The sequence below is a fragment of the Phacochoerus africanus genome, chromosome 10, assembly GCF_016906955.1.
Source record: "Phacochoerus africanus isolate WHEZ1 chromosome 10, ROS_Pafr_v1, whole genome shotgun sequence".
Taxonomy (NCBI): domain Eukaryota; kingdom Metazoa; phylum Chordata; class Mammalia; order Artiodactyla; family Suidae; genus Phacochoerus; species Phacochoerus africanus.
In genome coordinates this window covers 126,436,712-126,456,608 of record NC_062553.1, presented here as the reverse complement: position 1 = coordinate 126,456,608, position 19,897 = coordinate 126,436,712, and the positions used below count along the sequence as shown (strand labels likewise).

The window sequence follows — 19,897 nt, the reverse complement described above, 5'->3', positions numbered from 1 at the left end:
GGCCCACTCTCTCCTTTAATGACTTTTTCACAGCACAGCTAATAGTGTGATTCAGATTCTTCTCACGTCAAACTTAGAATTACTGTATATCATGAGTGTTTGGTGTTATTCTCGAATAAGGGAAACTATTTTTGTTTATTTAATTCCTGCATTCCAAGGGTCCAAACATTATGCTTGCTCTTGTGGGTAGCTAGCCATCAGTAAATTTTAGGCAATTCTGTCCTATTGGTGGGGGGAGGAGTGGATGGTCCCTTAACGAGCAATTGTGAACTATTAACAATAATTGCACCTACCATGTGTTAGACCCTATACAGATTTCCCAGGCAGGCACACACACTACCACCCTCATTAAGTAATCTCTTAAGACATCTATAAGATAAGTACGTCTTCACTTACGGATTAGAAAATTTTTCAAAACTTTTAGAATCACTTATCTAGGCAGTGACAGCCAGAATCGCAGACTAGGGAAGCAGAGGGATAATAGCAATCTTTTATCACATCACTTTTCTGGCTGAATACCAAAACATATAATTACTTAATTTCTGGTCCAACGTAAAGGCTGAAAAAGATCATACTGTTTTAAATGAAGGGAAAATCACTTACAAGGTGAGTTTGAATCACACTATCTAAATCACGCTCAGACTGCTTTTTATTCTGCACACGTAGCCCATCATCTACTTAGTCAGATCTTCTGCTTAAAACTTTCAAGAGATTAAAGCTGTATTTAGGATAAAATCAAAACCTCTTTCTGTGTCTCCCCAGGATCCACAGGATCTGACCTTCTTTCTCCATACAGCTCCACCTCCCTCTACCCTCCCCTTCACCAGCTGGGCTGCAGCCAAGTAGGATTCCTGTAGGTGCTTCAAACACAAGGTCTTCACAGCCCCGGGCATCTTCCGTGCTGCTGTTCTCTTATCCTATCTGCCTGGACCATGTCTTCTCATCCTTTAGATCACAGTTTCACTACCAGTTTTTCTGGAGAAAACTTCCCGACTATTCCAACTGAAACAGGTCCTCCTCCCACGCGGTCTTGATCTACCAACACAGTCTCGTTTCCTTCCCAGGGCTTATCATGAATTTGACGTATTCGTTTACTTGTTCATTGTCCGTTTCAGTGTGGGGAAGGTTATACTCACTGTTGTACTGTGAGCACACAGCATGGGTTATTGTACTCAGTAATTTTTTGGAAACAATTTTTGTTTCTCAAAGTTTAAAGCATAAATGATCTAGAACTTTATGCTCTGGCCAGACTCTATTTTCTGAATATCTGTTTATTTTGATGTATTTTTTGGTTTTGTCTGTCTTATATCTAGCTGCACATTTAGTTGTTTCAAACAGAAACAACAGCTTACAATTCAGAAGCAAGGATATGCTCTGAAACATACTTTAAAGACACATTGGTTCTGGGGGTAGGGCCCAGGCTTCTGCATTTTTAATAAGATTTTCAAGTGGTTCTGATTTACAAGCAAAAGTTGAGAAGACCTGCTTGTGTGTGAACATAGTCCTGTTACATGTCTATCTGTAAAATTTCATCAGATCTAACCCTTTGTTTAATCCATGCTTGAATACCTTACATCCTTAGGAACTTTCTGACCTGGATATTTAATGAGTACCTAATACCTTTATTATTCCAGCTCTTTATCTCTTGTTCTGCTCTAGATGAGGCTTTGTTCTTTTTAAAAGTGCTGTGATGCTGACATCCTGGGCTTATAATTTAATTGGGAATAAGGTAGAATTTATACAGTTACCTGTTCAGAAGAGTTTGAGAGTCATCAGATAACTGGACATATAATACTTATAGTAATTATTTTAAAACAAAACTAGCCATAAGAAGAAAGCACATTTTAAAATTATTATTATTAATTTGTAACTTCATAAATGTAAACTTTGGATAGAAGCAAATGTTAGTTTCCAAGTTTGTGACAATTTGTTTTCTTATTCTATGGGCTTATATATTGCTTTTTATTACTAATGTATTGAAAAACACATGACCTTATTGTTATCCTTCAGTGGTAAATTTTACATGTGTGCAGTCATATACATTTAGGAACTTTGAGATATAATCCATTAGTAATAAATAACCTAAAATTCCTTTCACTTCTCATCTTCCATCTTCTGCTAGTTGTTTTTCTTCTTTTTTCCTTGTTAACACTTTATGTAATGGGCATATACTGAAAAAATGTACTTTATAGTCAAAGCAAATCTGCTATATTAAGATAATATTGTGCAGGGTACATTTTCCAATCATATTTATCAGTGTTTAGATCCCTTCTTCAACAAACAGCCAATGTGGCGCTAGAAAAATATACACATGTATTTGTAACATTTCAGAGACTTGTTGTTACTTAAATATACAAAGTACAAATTTATAAACACTTTCTCTAGACTGTATTTTACCCTCTTTATATGAAATGAACACTTTTTAAAATTTGATTATCTTTCAGAAATTTGCTAATTTTGGAATGGGTATGTGAATATTTTGTTAAAATTTATGTTTTATGCATAAAATACATTCCCCATGTTCCTGAAAAAAAAGGAAATCTCTAACTAGATTTGAGCTAAGGAGGTCATACCCATAAAATTGTCAAAAATCCAGCTGTTTCATTTGTGGCCTAAATGACCTGAGACCCATTGAAGGTAACATCTCAAAATTCTCTTTAGGTTGAAAATGCCAAGTTTAATGACATTGTTGCCCATTTTAAGAAATGGTAGTCCTCTTGATTCTGGTTTATCAGCCATTAATGATATTCATGTTTTTCCTGGGGTTAATATCACTCTGTCACTCTTTAATGCTGAGAAAAAATGAGGAATGTACTTTCCCCTCTCACCTTTCTTTTAAGGAAGCAAGGCTCTTCCCCACCCCTTTCCCTCCACCTTGTTCTAACATGTTCCAAAGGTGAGATAATTAAGGATGCTCAGTTGGAGAGCTCTTCATTTAAAAAATAATAATCCCTGTATTTTTCACATAAGCACATTAAATCATACTCAGCCTTAAACACATTTGAGAGTTTCTTCAGCTACTCAATTAGTAGTTTTAGACATCCTACAATATTGAACAATAAACTATTCTGATAGAAGCACAATAGCATTTATCTTCCTTCTGTGTTATAATTCATATTTTGATGGGCTTTTGATGTTCCTAGATATCCGTGGAATACAGGAGTTTCTGGACAAAGTGTCTCAGCAGGGGATGGATGTTGCACTTCAGAAGGTAGAAAACAACATCAATAAGATGATCACCACACTCTTTGATACCATGAGGATAGAGGAATTGAATCGCTATCGAGACACTCTTAGGCGAGCCATCCTTGTTATGAATCCTGCCACCGCCAAATCCTTCATTACTGAGGTAAGTAACAGTTGTCATGGGCTGGGAATAAAGTGTAAAAATTAAATGCTTTGGAATAAACCCCACAGAGGAGATGAAAACGAAGAGCATTGCGAGGGCATTAACTACACAACTCTCATTAGCGCGAGTTGAGGTAGCACGGTGAATTCCTTGCTCGTCGCATTTACCCCGTACCGTCCAGTTAATTGCTAAGAATGCTTTGTATTTATATATATTTAGGCACATAGCCAAGTTGACTTTAAGAAATCTTATGGGAATTTAAAAGTGCTGTTTACCTGAATGGATTTTAATAAGTTGATACTTAAAACTTTTATGCAAGCTAAAATGTTACTTCTGAGAAAAGTCACCTAAACGTGATTACTTTTACAAAAACATATTACCGATATTACCGTACTTCTGCTCTGTGAACTCTACCAAGACAAATAGTTAAAACTGTCTAAAACTCTGCAAAATGATGACCGCTATACATCTTATGCTGGATCCTAAAAGTTTTAATTGTATTGGTTCATTTGGCTAGAAGCTCTGAAACTTTGTGAAAATACAATTAGGATTTTTTTTTGAACTCTCTATTCTAAAATCTTTTCTGTTGCCTTATGAAAGCTTATTATCAAGTCATTTTTGCCTTACTTCACATTTTTTAATTGTATATAGTACCAGGACTGGTCATGACATTTACACACTTTCAGATGAGTTTTATTATTAGTTTAAAATTTTTGCATGAATTTATTTAACTAATACCTTTTTCTTCACTTCTCATTATGCTTACTTTAGCTCCCAAATTACTGCTGTAAAGTCTCCAAATTAGGAATGTGTTAGAAGTTCTTTGACACTCTATAATGTGTGGTATCTTGAAGTAGAATATAAATCACTAAGAAGAATAAAACTTTTGGAACCATATCAGTAATACATTTTTAAAATAGAAAACTTTTGCTATGCAGTTTAAGGACAAATATAAAGCTTTTACCTTTCCAAGTCTAGCAAATGACTTGAAGAGTCTCATTGAACCACTGGATTTTTCCCCAGTAGAATACTTCCAATTTTACAGGAGTTTGTTCTTTCCTTCAAGAAACACAAAATCTGCTAGAAAATTGAAGGGAAATATACAAAAGCATGTAATATAAATTAGAATATTAAAATTATAATAAATAAAGTTGAAGCCTCTATAGTCATTTGGTAGGAAAGATCAGAGAGAGCTTCATTGAAAAGGGGCATTTGAACTAGACTTGGTAGGAATTTCCAAAAAAGAAATAGGATTTAAAAGATAAGTACTGGTCCATCTCAGCCACTTTCTGGTCACATGATATCAACAAGTTATTTAACATTTTTGAGCCCACATTTTGTCATCAGTAAAGTGGAATAATTGTTGATTTTAACATAGCATATTTGTAATGCAGATTAATGAGGTATAATAAGCCTTAAAGGGATGGTTGGGGGGCTGGCAGGTGGCACCTAGTAGATGCTTAAGAAATGGTAACTTCTAGATCACTTTTTCCAGCACATAGCACATACCTGACATGTAGCATATGCTATGGCCCCATCCGTGACTCCGAACTTTGATACTTGTAATAATCTACTGCTTCCATCTTTTTTTGCAAACGCTTAAGAATCTGTGTTTGTGATTGTCCTAAGAGACTTATCTCCCTTTATCTACCCAGTCATCATTTCTTCCCCGACTCACTTTGCTTTTCTGATTTTATGTCTCTAAATTATAAGCCAAGTTTATTTTTCAGCTCCAAGCAGTGAGTAGGGATGACAGAAAGAAAGCGAACCCACCCCCTCTTCCCCATCCTCAGCCGGCTATACTCTCCTCTGACCTGTGTAGTGGTTCCTCTTGCTTAACTGGCTGGTGTCAGACACTTCCCAGCTTGCTTCTGCTCTCCCAAGAGTTATAGGAGCATTTGCCCACTTAGAGAGTAGGCTGACCCCTTAAGTTCTAGATGCAGTTCATTCAAAAGGCAAGCAGCACCAAATTCAAAAGGCAAGCAGCTCCAGAAGTCTGGAGACACAGGATAGTTCCTGAATTAGAGGATCACTTAGTCTAGTGGAGGAGGCAAGTGGGTAACTAAATAATAAACTGTGAAAGAAAAATACAGTAGTAACAATGAGTAAATGGAGCTCTGGAACCCTATAGGAGAACTGACTAACTGCAGAAACTTTGGCTGGCATCAGGAAGGTTTCACAGAGAATTTCCTTTACCAAAATCCTGCAAAATGAATAAAAATATATTAGGGAGAGGATGCGCTTTCTCTCTCTAGTTATTCTTTTCCGAAATACTTTATTTATTTATTCTTTGCTTTTTCGGGCCATACCTGTGGCATAGGGAGTTTCCCAGGGTAGGGGTCAAATCAGAGCTGCAGCTGCCGGCCTGTATCCCAGCCACACAGGATCTGAGACATCTGCGACATATACCACAGATTATGGCAACACTAGATCCTTAACCCACTGAACAAAGTCAGGGATCGAACCCGCATCCTCATGGATACTAGTCAGGTTTGTTACCACTGAGCCACAACGGGAACTCCAGAAATACTTAATATTAATGTTTAAAATTCAATTGATATTTACTTTTAGAATTCTCTATGCATTCACTTGGTTCAAGATTTAAAAGGTTTAAAAGGATAACCTGTTATTGTTGCTTAAGGATCTGATTTTCTTTTTAGGAGGCAAAGTGTCTCATGTAGCATTACAGGTATATTAGCTACACATATACATATATATAAGCAGATATACATGCACACACGCATCTAACTCTTCCTTACACAAGAGTGGTGAATTTGTGCTGTGGTGCTATGCCTGGATTTTTGTTATTTAGTAATGTCTAGAAGCTCATTACAGGAGTTCCCGTTGTGGCGCAGTGGTTAACGAATCCGACTAGGAACCATGAGGTTGCGGGTTCGGTCCTTGCCCTTGCTCAGTGGGTTAATGATCCGGCGTTGCCGTGAGCTGTGGTGTAGGTTGCAGACGCGGCTCAGATCCAGCGTTGCTGTGGCTCTGGCGTAGGCCAGAGGCTACAGCTCCGATTAGACCCCTATCCTGGGAACCTCCATATGCCGTGGAAGTGGCCCAAGAAATAGCAAAAAAAGACAAAAAAAAAAGAAGCTCCTTCCAGTGGGAAGTATGAAGTGTTCCTTGTAACTTTTAATAGCTGAATAATATTTCATTGACATATAGAGTCACTCTTAGCTTTTTAGTTTTGCTATTTTTATTTACTCTGGTATTACAAGTTGATTTATTATTTTGTCTCTTTTTTCCTTTCTGATAAGATAAATAAAGATTTAGTTCATTTACTTCACCAATGCTCACACCTCTTCTCAACATAACACACTTTTAAATGCCTCTAAATAACAGCTGTACCTTCACTTCTGTTCTATCTGCTGCAGAGAATACAGGGTCCCTTAAGGTTCTTTCCACATTTTTCTGCTCTTCTACCTCCCAGCTTCCACAATCCACTGCTTTACTTTTATACTGGTTATGTTAGAAATGTATATTTCCTGCTCTGTATCTAGAGGTAAATCTTTTGTGTCTTTCAGGTTGGTTCTATAGACTGGAAATCTATGAATGTACTTATTATATTTTTATCAGTATAAATATTTTGCACTGCATAAAAAAAGTTGTAAGATATGATTATGTGGAGGTTTTTTCTCACTGAACTTCAAGATTTTTTTTTGAGTTATTACTTTGCTTACTTTGTTCTTTATTTTTATCTTTGTTAATTACATAAATTCTAAATCCCTGTCTTTAGTAGCAAATCTCCAAAATCCCTGTTTCCTGCCTGCAGCCTCCCCTCCCAGAGCACTTGCTCTCCTGTCCTATTTATGGCATTTTCTTCATCACTCATTTGGGTCAGATCCATGAATTTCTGGATCCCATATCCTCTAGTTTCTTAGTTTCCTGTTTTGCAAGAGAATACACTCAAGTAAATTCCTAAGAAAGGATATATGGAAAGTAGAAATTTTTTATTTATGAGATTATTTTATTCATTTATAAAAATGTATTTACTCTAACTTCCTCCTTCATGAATAAGGTGATTGGTTATAAATCCCTAGGTTAAAAATCATTTGGTGTTCGCTTGTGGCCAAGCGGGTTAAAAATCAGGCATTGTCAATTGTAGCAGCTTGGGTCACTTCTGTGGCATGGGTTTGATCCCTGGCCTGGGAACTTCATGCCATGGGCATGACCAAAATAAAAATAAATAAATGAATAAATAATAAAAATTATTTACCTTAGACCATCAGTAGTGTTAATTTATCTGGCACTCATTTGACAGCTGATAAGAAATTCAGTGGATGTCTGATCCTTATTTATTTGAAGGTGGTTTATTTTTTGCACCTTAAATCTTTTAGGAACTTTATCTTCAATGTTTTTAAAATTTCATGATTCACTTTGAAACTAATACAACATTGTAAATCAACTATACCCCAATAAAATTAAATTTTAAAAATAAATTAAAAAAATAAAATTTCACAATTATGTTTCTGTGTTACAACCCATTTGACTCCATGTTGGGTGAGCCTTTTCTTCTCTTAACAAATAAAATATTTAATTTCTCAAAATTTACTGATAATTTTTTATAATTATTTTTATTTTTTCCACTACAGCTGGTTTAAAGTATTCTGTCAATTTTCTCTTGTACAGCAAGGTGACACAGTCACACATACATGTATACATTCTTTTTTCTCACATATCATGCTCCATCATAAGTGACTAGATATAGTTCCCAGTGCTATACAGCAGGATCTCATTGTGTCTCCATTCCAAAGGCAATACTTTGCATCTATTAACCCCAAATTCCCATCCATCCCACTCCCTCCCTGTCCCCCTTGGCAACCACAAATCTGTTCTCCATGTCCATGATTTTCTTTTCTGTGGAAAGGTTCATTTGTGCCATATATGAGATTCCAAATATAAGTGATATCCTATGGTATTTGTCTTTCTCTTTCTGACTTACTTCACTTAGTATGAGAATCTCTAGTTCCATCCATGTTGCTGCAAGTGGCATTATTTTGTTGTTTTTTGTGACTGAGTAGTATTGCATTGAAAGTTCTCCTACTTTCATAAGTTATTTCTGTCTTTTCTAAGCTAATGCTTTTCTTGTTTTATCTTGATATTTTTCACATTGCAGTTGTTTTTAAATGTTTCATGATCCTAGATTGACATTAGTATTTAAGAATGAATCAACGAGTTGATTAAAAGCTATGCATACGAAGACAGGTTTTTGGCTTGCCCAAAAGCTTCCATTTAGATTGAGTAAATGGGATTCTGTTGTTTTACTGAAGGTAATGCTAGATTTTCTATGTGTGTTTATGTATGGTCTTTGTTTTAGGATAATAATACCAATGTATTGATTAATTAATTACTTAATTTTGCAAAAGAATGAATGACAAGGATGTTTTGCACAGACGGGGAGTGCAGTCTGTACACTTTATTTGCTGATTCTGTATTCTGAATTCACTCACTAAAATTTATTTGAGGAGTTCCCATCGTGGCCCAGTGGTTAACGAATCCAACTAGGAACCATGAGGTTGCATGTTCAATCCCTGGCCTCACTCAGTGGGTTGAGGATCCGGTGTTGCCCTGAGCTGTGGTGTTGCTGTGAGCTGTGGTGTAGGTCACAGACACAGCTTGGATCCCGCATTGCTGAGGCTCTGGCATAGGCTGGCAGCTACAGCTCCAGTTGGACCCCTAGCCTGGGAACTTCCACAATGCCGCGGGTACAGCGCTAGAAAAGACAAAAAAAAAAGGCAAAGATAATGTATTTGAAACTCCCAAATCAATATTAGAGATGCTTTCACAGTCACTCACAGAAATTTGCAGAACTGTGGGAATTTTGAGTTGACCAGTAAGCTCATATTATCAGCTAAGGTCAAATAAATCTTTGTTCTGCATGCTTGTTTCAGCTTTTATACTGTATAAAGTTTTTTTTTTTTTTTACAGTCTATTTAGTGCCATTTGTGCATTTTTGCAAAATGGCACTAAGTAGACACAGTGTCCAGTGTTCCTGAGAACAAGAAGGCTGTGGTGTGTTTTCCCAAAAAAAAATGCTTATGTCAGATAGGTTTCATTTGGGCATGAGTTGTACTGCCATTGGCCATGAATTTATTTATTTATTTATTTTTTCCCACTGTACAGCAAGGGGATCAAGTTATCCTTACATGTATACATTACAATTACATTTTTCCCCCAGCCTTTGTTCTGTTGCAACGTGAGTATCTAGACAAAGTTCTCAATGCTACTCAGCAGGATCTCCTTGTAAATCTATTCTAAGTTGTATCTGACAAACCCAAGCTCCCGATCCCTCCCACTCCCTCCCCCTCCCATCAGGCAGCCACAAGTCTTTTCTCCAAGTCCATGAGCCATGAATTTAATGCTAATGAATCAACATGGTTTGTTTGAAAGTTTGTGTCCTTCTAAAGTTGTATGTTGTGTGAAATCCGTGCCCAATGTGTGGTGTCAGGAGGTGGAACCTTTGAAAGGTGCTTAATTTATGAGGGTGGAGCCCTCGTGAATAGGATTAGTGCTATTCTAAATGCTAAACAGACCCCCCTCTTCTACCAGGTAAAAATAAAAGAGGAGATCTACAGTTGGAAGAGGGTCCTTAGCCAACTGTGCTGGCACCCTGATCCTGGAATTCCAGCCTCCAGAACTATGAGAAATATGTTTCGGTTGTTTATAAACTACCTAATCTGGGGTCTTTTGTTATAGCAACTAGAATGGCCTAAGACACAGCAATAGATAGTATATAAGGTGACTTTAAATAGAAACATGCATAAAACAGGAGGCTTGCAAGACCCAAACTCTGTATATCCCCTCAGAACAACAGGTCAGTATTTACTAATGCAGTGTTCACAGAAATTTATAGACCATAACAGTACTCCTGTACTTTTTAGTTCCCCACTTCCTTCCCACTGGCCCTTTGGCTTGGTATTTCCAAGCATCAAAATTTCTAGGACTTGGCAGGAGACAGTCCTCTGCTCAGTTGCTGCCCCTTAGGATGATTTCTTCTCTACTAGGCTCATTAGATAGCACTACTTCATTGATCTTCTTTTTTCAGTCATTTATTTAAAAAGACTTTTATGATGGCTTCTGTCTCTTTTTCCTCGTGGTTGTTAGTGTCTAAGCTGTTCAGTCCCTTATGTTTTACTGAGGTTTGGGAGGTGATTCCCTTTGACTTTCTTCAGTTGGATGTGCCAGGATGTTCTTTCAAATTTTTAGACATTAACAGACAGAAGGTACCTTAAAGAACCAAGGTTATAATTTTTTTTGAGAAATAATATATCTAGAAATATGTATTTCCAGATTTGGAAAGTACAACGTGTAACATTTTGTCCAAGTTCCAAATTTACAGTTGAACAAATTCAAGGCCTCCTAAGATCTAATCAATATTATTCTCTAGCTTCCTCCAGTGCTGTTCAGCATTTTTGCAGGTGGTGCTGATAGTGGATGATGGGGACCATCACAGTTTGAAATTGGTAAAGGAAGTCGTCAGCAGGCAAAGGGGCACATGATTGTCAAGTCCTAAGAGATATAGAAATGACAGTGGATTACATGACGGATAGAGAGGCAAATAAATCCAGAAAGAAACTGATGGATTGGAATAATGGGAAAGGTATAGGAACTAAAGATTATGATGAGGTCAAAGAGACAGACAGGTGCAGTAAGCACTGAAGAGAGGGAGAGGTGGAAGGGAGAAATCCTGGTCAAAGAGCTCCCACCTTCACTCTTCCTCTATTTTATCAGTTGACATAGAAAGTTGTTGAAATATTCAAGAGAAATATTAACTTAAAAGTCAAAGGAAGGAGTTTTCAAAAAAAAAGAAATTGCTCTCTTAGCATTGTCATTTAATTGCTGAGGTGGAAAATGAGCATATCAATTCTGTTTGCATCTTTTTTCTGTCCCTGAAGCAATTATGTGGCATTGAGTTAATTATGCTCTCTTTGAAGTCTTAGAAATTTAATATATTAATGTCTACAGTTAGTGCTCCACCTCTCATTCAAGATTTCAAAGCTTTAAGAAAAACACTGCAGTTATGTGCAGCTGAGGAAATCAACCTGCTGTGATATCCTTGGAAAATTGTTATCACAGTGTACCTATAAGTGTCCTTGAAATGAATACGGTGAAATAAGAGTGCTCATGTGGTTTGATTTAAATACGAATTGGGATGATATTTTGAAAAGCAGTATTTTTTTATATAGGAAAAATGTTTCATTTGATACTATTAAGGTTAATAAACCCTTTCCAGAAGGATACATGTATTAGAACTTTTTGGTCATAACTACTAGTTTTCAGGTTTAAGAAGAAAAATCAAATATTGGAAAATAAGTTTTATTACTTATGTGGTAATTAATATCATTTCCTATTTGCATTTTTTTCAAATTTTCAGAAAGGAACCCTACTGTTACACGAAATCCATTTACTCTTTAATAAGAAAACTGTATTATCTTTTATTCTTTAAACATACTTTATGAAATAGTTTTCCTTCCATTGTACTGTATTCCAGAGAACTTTTTGATCCTGTCAAACAACAAAAAGGACAAAGTTACTTACTTCAAATATGTAAGCAGTGTGCCAGAAATAAGCCTTTAGGAAGGATTATAAAACACGTGAAATTATATTGTCTCAAGGGATATAGAAAGGTTTCTAGTCATCAAAAAGTATCCTGAATATTCAAATTACTGTGATAGCTGTTTAATAGCTATTCAAATCAACCAAGTTTTACCAAAAAAAATTATTTGGAGACATTACAGTTGTACAGTTACAGTCCAGTTTTTACGATGAGGCAAATCTAGTGATATTAGAAAAAGGAACATATAACTATAATTTTTCCTGAAATATATCCATTGCATGAAAGTCTTTCTAATACTGTATTCATAGATTATTGCTATGCATTTTTAAAAGTACAGTATTTATTGAAATACAATGTACATAATTATATACATATAACTTTACAACTCAACAAATTTCCATGAAACTGTATCCAGATCAAGAGACAGAACTGAGCTAGCACACCCAGATGCCCCTCCCAGTCACCACCCGTTATAACCTCCTATACTATAGCCATAATCCTGACTTCTAACGTAATCAACTAAAGATTTATATTAAACTCTATGTGAATAGAAACATACTGTATATACTCTTTTGTCTGTTCTCTTTTGCTCAACATTATGTTTATGTGATTTATTCATGACGAAATATTTAGTTTATTCACTTTGATTACTCCAAAGTATTTCATTTGTTGCATGAATATCCATGGTTTATATAACTTTTATTGATTTTTCCAGTTTTGTCTATTACAAATTGTATTTCTGTTCATGTATTTCTTCTGTATTTATGTATTTTTATTGGTTGTATACCTGGGAATGAAATTTCTAGCTCAAAAAGTATGTATGCATAAGGTATGTTATGTACTAATGCCAGCTGATACAGCCAGTTTTCCAAAATGTTTACACCAGTTTGGACTCCTCTTGGTAGCAAGCACAAGGATTTCAATTTTTCACTTTCTCATCAACATTTATTATTTTCTGCCTTCTTCATTTTATTTATTCTGGTGGATATGCATCAGATTGCAATTTAGCTCTTAATTTGTTTTTTCCTGATGGATAATTTTTTGTATATTTATCAGCTTTTTTTATATTTTCTTTACACAGTGCCTATTCAAGTCATTTTACTTTTTTTTCCCCCTCTCAATTTGTAGGAGTTTTACCTATATTGGGGATAGGAGCCCATTGCCCAATGTATTTTAAATACTTTCTCCTGTTGTTTGCCTTTCCACTCTATAAATGGTGAATTTTAATGAATACAAGTTCATATTTGGGGAGTTCCCAATGTGGCTTAGTGGAAATGAATCTGACTAGCATCCATGAGGATGCAGGTTTGATCCCTGGCCTTGCTCAGTGGGTTAAGGATCTTGCATTGCCGTGAGCCGTGGTCTAAGTCACAGACATGCCTTGGAATCCCATGTTGCTATTGCTATGGCATAGGCTGGCAGCTACAGCTCCAACTTAACCCCTAGCCTGGGAACCTCCATATACTGTGGGTGTGGCCCTAAAGAGACCAAAAAAAAAGAAAAGAAAAAGTTCATATTTGTATCGTGGTCCCTTATTGATTTGCTTTCGTTATAGATAGTGCTTTTTTTGTCTTTTTTTAAGAGAAAGTTTCCTATTCTAAGATCATGAAGACATACTCCTATTTTTTTTCCTAGAAATTTTGTTTTATCATTTACATTTAAATCTTAAGTTCATCTGAAATTGGCTGTTTCATATGCTAGGTCGTAGAGAGGTAGATAAACATTTATTTTTCACGTGGTGTTGGCTATTCATTTCAACACAGCATCAGTATACCTGAATGGAAAAGAATGTTAGTTGTTTCCACCACCAGTGAATAAAAAGGAGTTAATTGCTGCATTCGGGAGTATAAGGCTATTTACTATTCCTGTACAGCATCTTGTATCTATATCATTTTTTTTTTCTCTCTAACATGAAGCAGATAATTTTAGAAGAGAATGAAAGGCACTACTGATGATTTCATTGGAATAAAAATCTATGATCCCATGATCACAAAAGTTAGTGATACTGGTTTCTATACTAAAATAACTCTTTCCATGAGCTCAATAGGCAGTCATCAGGTAGCTGCTAGTGACCAGTCACTCAAAAATTCAATTGCTCTATATGGATATGATTTTTACACTGGCAAGGATTTCTAAGAGAAAAAAAAAATTACTCTAACTGGAGTTAAAAACAAATCCACCAAACTCTCTAGCAAAAACTGCTCATTGCTTACTTAATTTTTCTTATATTACAGTTAATAATTACTAAACTGCTCTGAAATCTGAATTTTTACTTTAGCTCAAAATTGTATTGAACTTGAAAGGCAGCTCTGTTACTAGCCAACCTACAGCTTATTTTTTTTCTTTTTTCCAAATAAAGTTTCAACTTTATTTTACCTTCCACTAGACCAAAACTATGCATGACAGATCTAGCTTCTGTTAATGAGGCCTGAAAGAGCATTAGGTTCTGCTTTTCTGTTTGGAGCTCTGTTTAACTCTCAGATGATTTCCCTAAATATGGGAACTAAGCCGAGAACTAGGTTCCAGTGAGTCCAAACTTCCAAATAAGGCAGATCCAACTTACTTCTTTCCTGTGACCACTGACTTGGGTATTGATATTGGTGGGCAGTTTGCTACTAATTTCTCCTAATAATCTAAAGATCACTTATCAATTTTTGCTTTCACAACATCTAATTTGCTAGTTTTTCTTTTCTGTTAGGTTTTTGATGGGTTCAACATTTCCATTCTCTTCTATTGATTGAAACGAAGTTAAGCAAGAAACATAAGTGAAGGCTGTACTAGTTTGTGAAATAGAAAATTACAGTTGCCTCAACCTTCAAGACAGGGGAATTGAAATCCTTCTCTCATCCAGGATTCATCTATTCATTCGTTCAGACAATATCTTTAAAGCTATTCTGTGCAAGACAATGTGGAACACTGTTGCTGGTAATATAATCATGAAAAGACATATGGGTCTAGTCTAGTCTCCAAGGAACAGACAGATTAATAAGGAAAATGTTGTAAATGTAAAATGTACAAAATAACAAAACCAGAAAAAAATAAACAGTTAAATTCCTCTTCTCAATTCCCAAAGAGAATTGAAAACAAAGAAAACAAAGTTTCTATGTAAAAACTGAGTAAGTTTGTAGAAAATGTATAAGATTACCCAGACCAAGAAGTAAACCCAAATTTTCTCTGTTACTGAGAACTCTTGGCTACTTCAAGAAATTCTTACCAAAACTTAACTCTAGTATCATCAAAGCAGGTCTGGAATGTGAATGAATCAGAGAGTGATTAAATTTATATTGAGCTTTTCTCTCCATGAAGGTATATGGACAAAATAAAGAGATTAGTTAAAATAGACTGAATGATGAATTTGAAGATGAGAGTTTGGCAGTATCTGTCTACCAGTGCCTAGAAGAGAAAGACCTGGAAGGCAAGGATGTGACTATATATAAAGTATTCTCTGTGCTATGACAGGCACAATTTATCGGGCCTTACCATGGGCTGAGTGAAATAATTTCAAAATCATGCACCTCTCTTTTCACACATTCAGATATCCCATTCTGAATATCACCTTTTGAAGCTAGAAGAATGATGAGCCCCTGAATCTAAGCACTAGAGAGATTTGTTTGCTGCAGATAATTAGCAATTTAATTAATATGCCAGTTTCTAGTACATTTGCTTAGTATGAAAATGGCAAATACATACCACAAGTACCTTTCTTTTCCATATCCAGAACAAAACGTGGATTGTTGTACTCTGCCCTGCTGTTCCAGGCAGCCACAGCAAATGGATCTTAGCACTGGAGTCTAACTCTATTTGCCAGCCTGGGTTAGTGTGAATCAGTGTCCCAGAACTTAATCAATTCCTTAAGTACTTACTGACAAAATCAATACTTTAGATTTGTAGAGGATCCAATTTTAAGGTATAACCACCCCTGGAAGCTGTGTTGAAAAGTTAGCAGGTATCCCTAGGTTACAATTCTATTCAGACTTTTTCTTACTGTAATGCAGATAAATAGGAGAGAAATAAGCTGTTTAGGTAGAGAAAATTAAGTTCATTTGATTTTTCTAGCAAACTCTGTTTTTCATAGAATCTCCCAAACTGTAGCCTAAGATGATTCAAAGATTAAACTTCTGTGTGTACACTCAACCCTAAAATTATATGAACAAATGGGTTCATTAATTTCATTTTTTGGGTGGGGGCACACACACATGCGACATATGGAAGTTCCCAGGCTAGGGGTCAAATCAGAGCTGCAACTGCCAGCCTACACCACAGCCATAGCAATACCAAATCCAAGCCACGTCTGAGACCTATACTGCAGCTCACAGCAACGCTGGATCCTTAACCCACTGAGTGGGGCCAGAGATCAAACTTGCATCCTCATAGATTCTATTTGGGTTCATTATGCTAAAGCCACAGTGGGAACTCCCAGGTCCATAATTGTCAAATATGAATTACATAAATATGTGTATTACTTGATGCGGCAACCTTTAAGTCAATATTTGAAACCCATATTTAGCGTTTGGATTTAAGGCAATATGGTAGAAAAACATCCTTCCATAAATGAAGAAAAGCAGGCCTAAAGATCCTGAGGTAGAGATGTGAGATGAGCTGTTAGGGACAGGGGACACAAGCGAATAGAAGGAGGATTTGAGGATGCAAAGTCGGGAAGTAAGTTTGTACCAGATTGGTAGGTGAAAAACTTTGGATGTCAGACCTCAAGAAGAGGACAGGCAGCAAAGGCAGCGTGAACCTGGGATTTGGACTCAGTGTTTACGTATCTAGCTGTGTGGTCCTGGCCAAGCCACGTAAAATCATTCAGCTTTATTTTCCTCATCTACGAAATGGAGTAATTCCTGGAGCACAGAGTAATTGTGAAGGTTCTATTTGGTAATCTATATTCAATGCTCACACCTAGTAAAAAATTAACAATGCTCCAGAACTGTAGTGTAGGATAAAGAAGAAAACGCAGGAGTTCACTCATGACTCAGGAGGTTAAGGATCCAGCATTGTCCCTGCTGTGGCTCAGGTTCAATCTCTGGCCCAGGAACTTCCACCTACTGTGGGTGCAACCAAAAAAAAAAAAAAAAAAGAGGAGGAAGAAAAAGAAAATGCAAATGATGTTAACAGAGTTGGGAATTGATGATTAGGTGTGTGAAATTAAGTTGAGATATGGGAGAGAGATGGCTCTTACGTTTTAAGACTGGATTTCACTGGCATTGATGTTATAAAATTAGAAATGTAAGAAAATGAACAGGTTTTGAGATAATATGGTCAATAAAATTTTAGTCATAAGTTTGGTGTCATTCTAGAACACCCTAGATTAAGACGTGGTATGGTGGAAATGAACGAAGGGAATGCAGTAGCTAAGGAAAAGCTACTATATTTATCAATGTGATGATCACTGGTGACCTTTGAAAAACATTTTTGCAGATCCTGTGGTGGCTCAGCAGGTTGAGAGCACAACATAGTGTCTTTGAGGATGTGGGTTTGATCCCTGGACTCTCTCAGTGGGTTAAGAATCCAGCATTGCCACAAGCATTGCCACAAGGTGTAGTGTAGGCTGCAGATGTGGCTTAATCCTGCATTGCTGTGGCTGTGGCATAGGCTGGCATCTGCAGCTCCAATTTGACTCCTGGCCCAGGAACTTCCGTATGCCGAGGGAGCAGCCCTAAATAAAATAAAAATTGTATTAATGTAGTGTGATGAAAAAAACATATTTCAAGGAAATAAGTAATGAAGGGGTTATTAGCAAAGTAATAAACAAAGTAAGAGTAGATGGCTCATTAAAGTTTGGAAGCAAAAAGGGGGATCAAATATACTGGATCTTGGGAAGAAACCTATTTCAAGTAAGACATTTTCCAAGTAAGGGAGATCAGGTGGAAAGAGCCAAGATACAGAAAAAAATCAATTTAGAATTACTGAAATGAAGTAAAGTCAGTTTTATAAAGAGATCATATTTGAGAGAGAGATAGGAAGTAAGAAAGAATAAAAATACAGAGGATTTTGACGGTAATTGGAAGGCTCAGTTGCATTTAGATGGAATGCATTTATGGTAGAATCATTAGATTCTAATTCATTTGTTTTCTCTGAGCGCTTAGTAGACTAGATGTAGAGGCAGGAAAAAAAATTAAGTAAAAAAAGAGGGCCTACACAAAGAGGTGGACTAGCTGAAAAGCTACTAAAGAAGGACCCAAATGGTCTATGAGGGCCATTATGCAGGTGACCTAAGACACGCTGGGAAGCAACTGATTTCCAGTAAGAAACCAACTTTCTAGTATGAGTTACCAGCTTTACAAAAGAAACATATACTAAATGTCCCTTATATTTTGTCTACACTTACATAATAAGTCTAGACTACAGTTTCAAAGAAAGCATATTAAATAGATCAATATATTAGAGATAAATATGTGTTCCCTTAAAACAAAAATTTCTCAGCTTTGGCACTATTGACAAATTGGACCAGATAATTCTTTGCTGTGGGAAGCTGTCTTGTGCATTTATAATGTTCAGCAGCCTCCCTACTTGTAGGCAGTAGACAGCAATCATAACAAAAAAAAAGTGCCACACATTGCCAAATGTTCCCATTAATTTGGAATGGGTGGGGGGATTAAGATAATCCCTGGTTGATAGTCAGTGGTGTAGAACTATTCAGTTTTTGAAACACTAAAAATTGTCTCATGGAATTTTTTTTTGCTGACATATGACACCTGCATCTCACTTTCCTCCTAATAGTAGCTAGTTAACATTTATTAGACTCTTCTCAGGTGTCTGACACTATGCTAATAACTCTATAAATTATCTTGCATAATCCTCAAAAAATCCAGTGAGATGAGTAAGTACAATAGTATCTTCATTCTACAGATAAAAATTTAAGGAATGATGTCTACACATTTGTCCATTTGGATTAAGTAGATTATTTAAATTTGACTTTTTGTTAACTTAGTCATCATTCTTTTTTACATTTTTACAATTTTCTAACAGTTTTCATCATTAATTCCTTTTTGGGAAGAGTATAATTGGTTTTCAAGTAAACTTACCTATTTGGTCTTCAATTGGGAAGTTTATGTTATAGTCTTTGAACATGCCATCTGAGAGGCAAATCATTTTGCCTGAAACTGTTAGCACAAAAAATAAAAACACACAAAAAAACCCACAATTAATTGTATATGTAATCCGATAAGGCATAACTGATTGGAGGCAAGAAATCTGAGAGAATTCTGAACATTGTAAAGTGGTTGCCATCAGCAGTATTTAACATTTATTGAGTTTTTATGTGCCAGACACTGCTGTATGTTTTACATATTAACATTTAATCCTTATACCAAATCTGTGAGGTATGTTCAAGTGTTGGGATTCATTTTACAAAATAGGAAAATGAGATACAAAGAGATTGTGAGAGTAGATCCAGGTCACATAGAAAGTAAGAGCAAAACTAAGTCTAGACCATTCTTAAGAAGTGTGCTAGGCTGTGTTACCTCCCAAGGTATACAATAAATGTGAAAAAAAAAATTGTCCTGGCTTTTGGTCCAGACAAAGAAGTAGTTGGTAGGACTAACTCTCATAAATTCTTTTTAAGGAGAGGTTGCACTAGGGTACTAGAGTACTGGAGGAGAGTGCTAGAGTAAAGAGAGTCTACTAGGATACTAGAGTACTAGAGTTAAGAGAATTTGCACTAGGGTATTAGAATACTAGAGCGAAGAGAGTTTGTACTAGGGTACTAGAGTACTGGAGGGGAGTAATAAAGAGTGCTAGAGGAGAGAGTTTGTACTAGGGTGCTAGAGTACTAGAGTAAAGAGAGTTTGTAGTGGAGTACTAGAGTACTGGAGGACATGATCAGGGATACGGTCAATGTGATTAGGCCATTTGTGTTCGGTAATTTGTGTTTACCCAAATGAGGCTGCTCCTCAACCTCTGAGATCTGGAGACTCTGTTATCCTCGATTATTACATCTCAGAAGAATGGCCCCCAGGTCCTTGTGAAAGACATTCTTGATT

General features: G+C 36.2%; 1 protein-coding gene across 1 annotated transcript in view; it reads left to right on the top strand.

Moving 5' to 3' along the window:
• Positions 1–19,897, top strand: part of GRID2 (glutamate ionotropic receptor delta type subunit 2) — a 1,319,580-nt gene that overhangs the window by 703,691 nt on the left and 595,992 nt on the right. Inside the window, exon 4 of the mRNA XM_047798305.1 lies at positions 3,144–3,349. Within this exon, the coding sequence (XP_047654261.1) occupies positions 3,144–3,349 (206 nt within the window). The remainder of the gene's footprint in view (positions 1–3,143; positions 3,350–19,897) is intronic.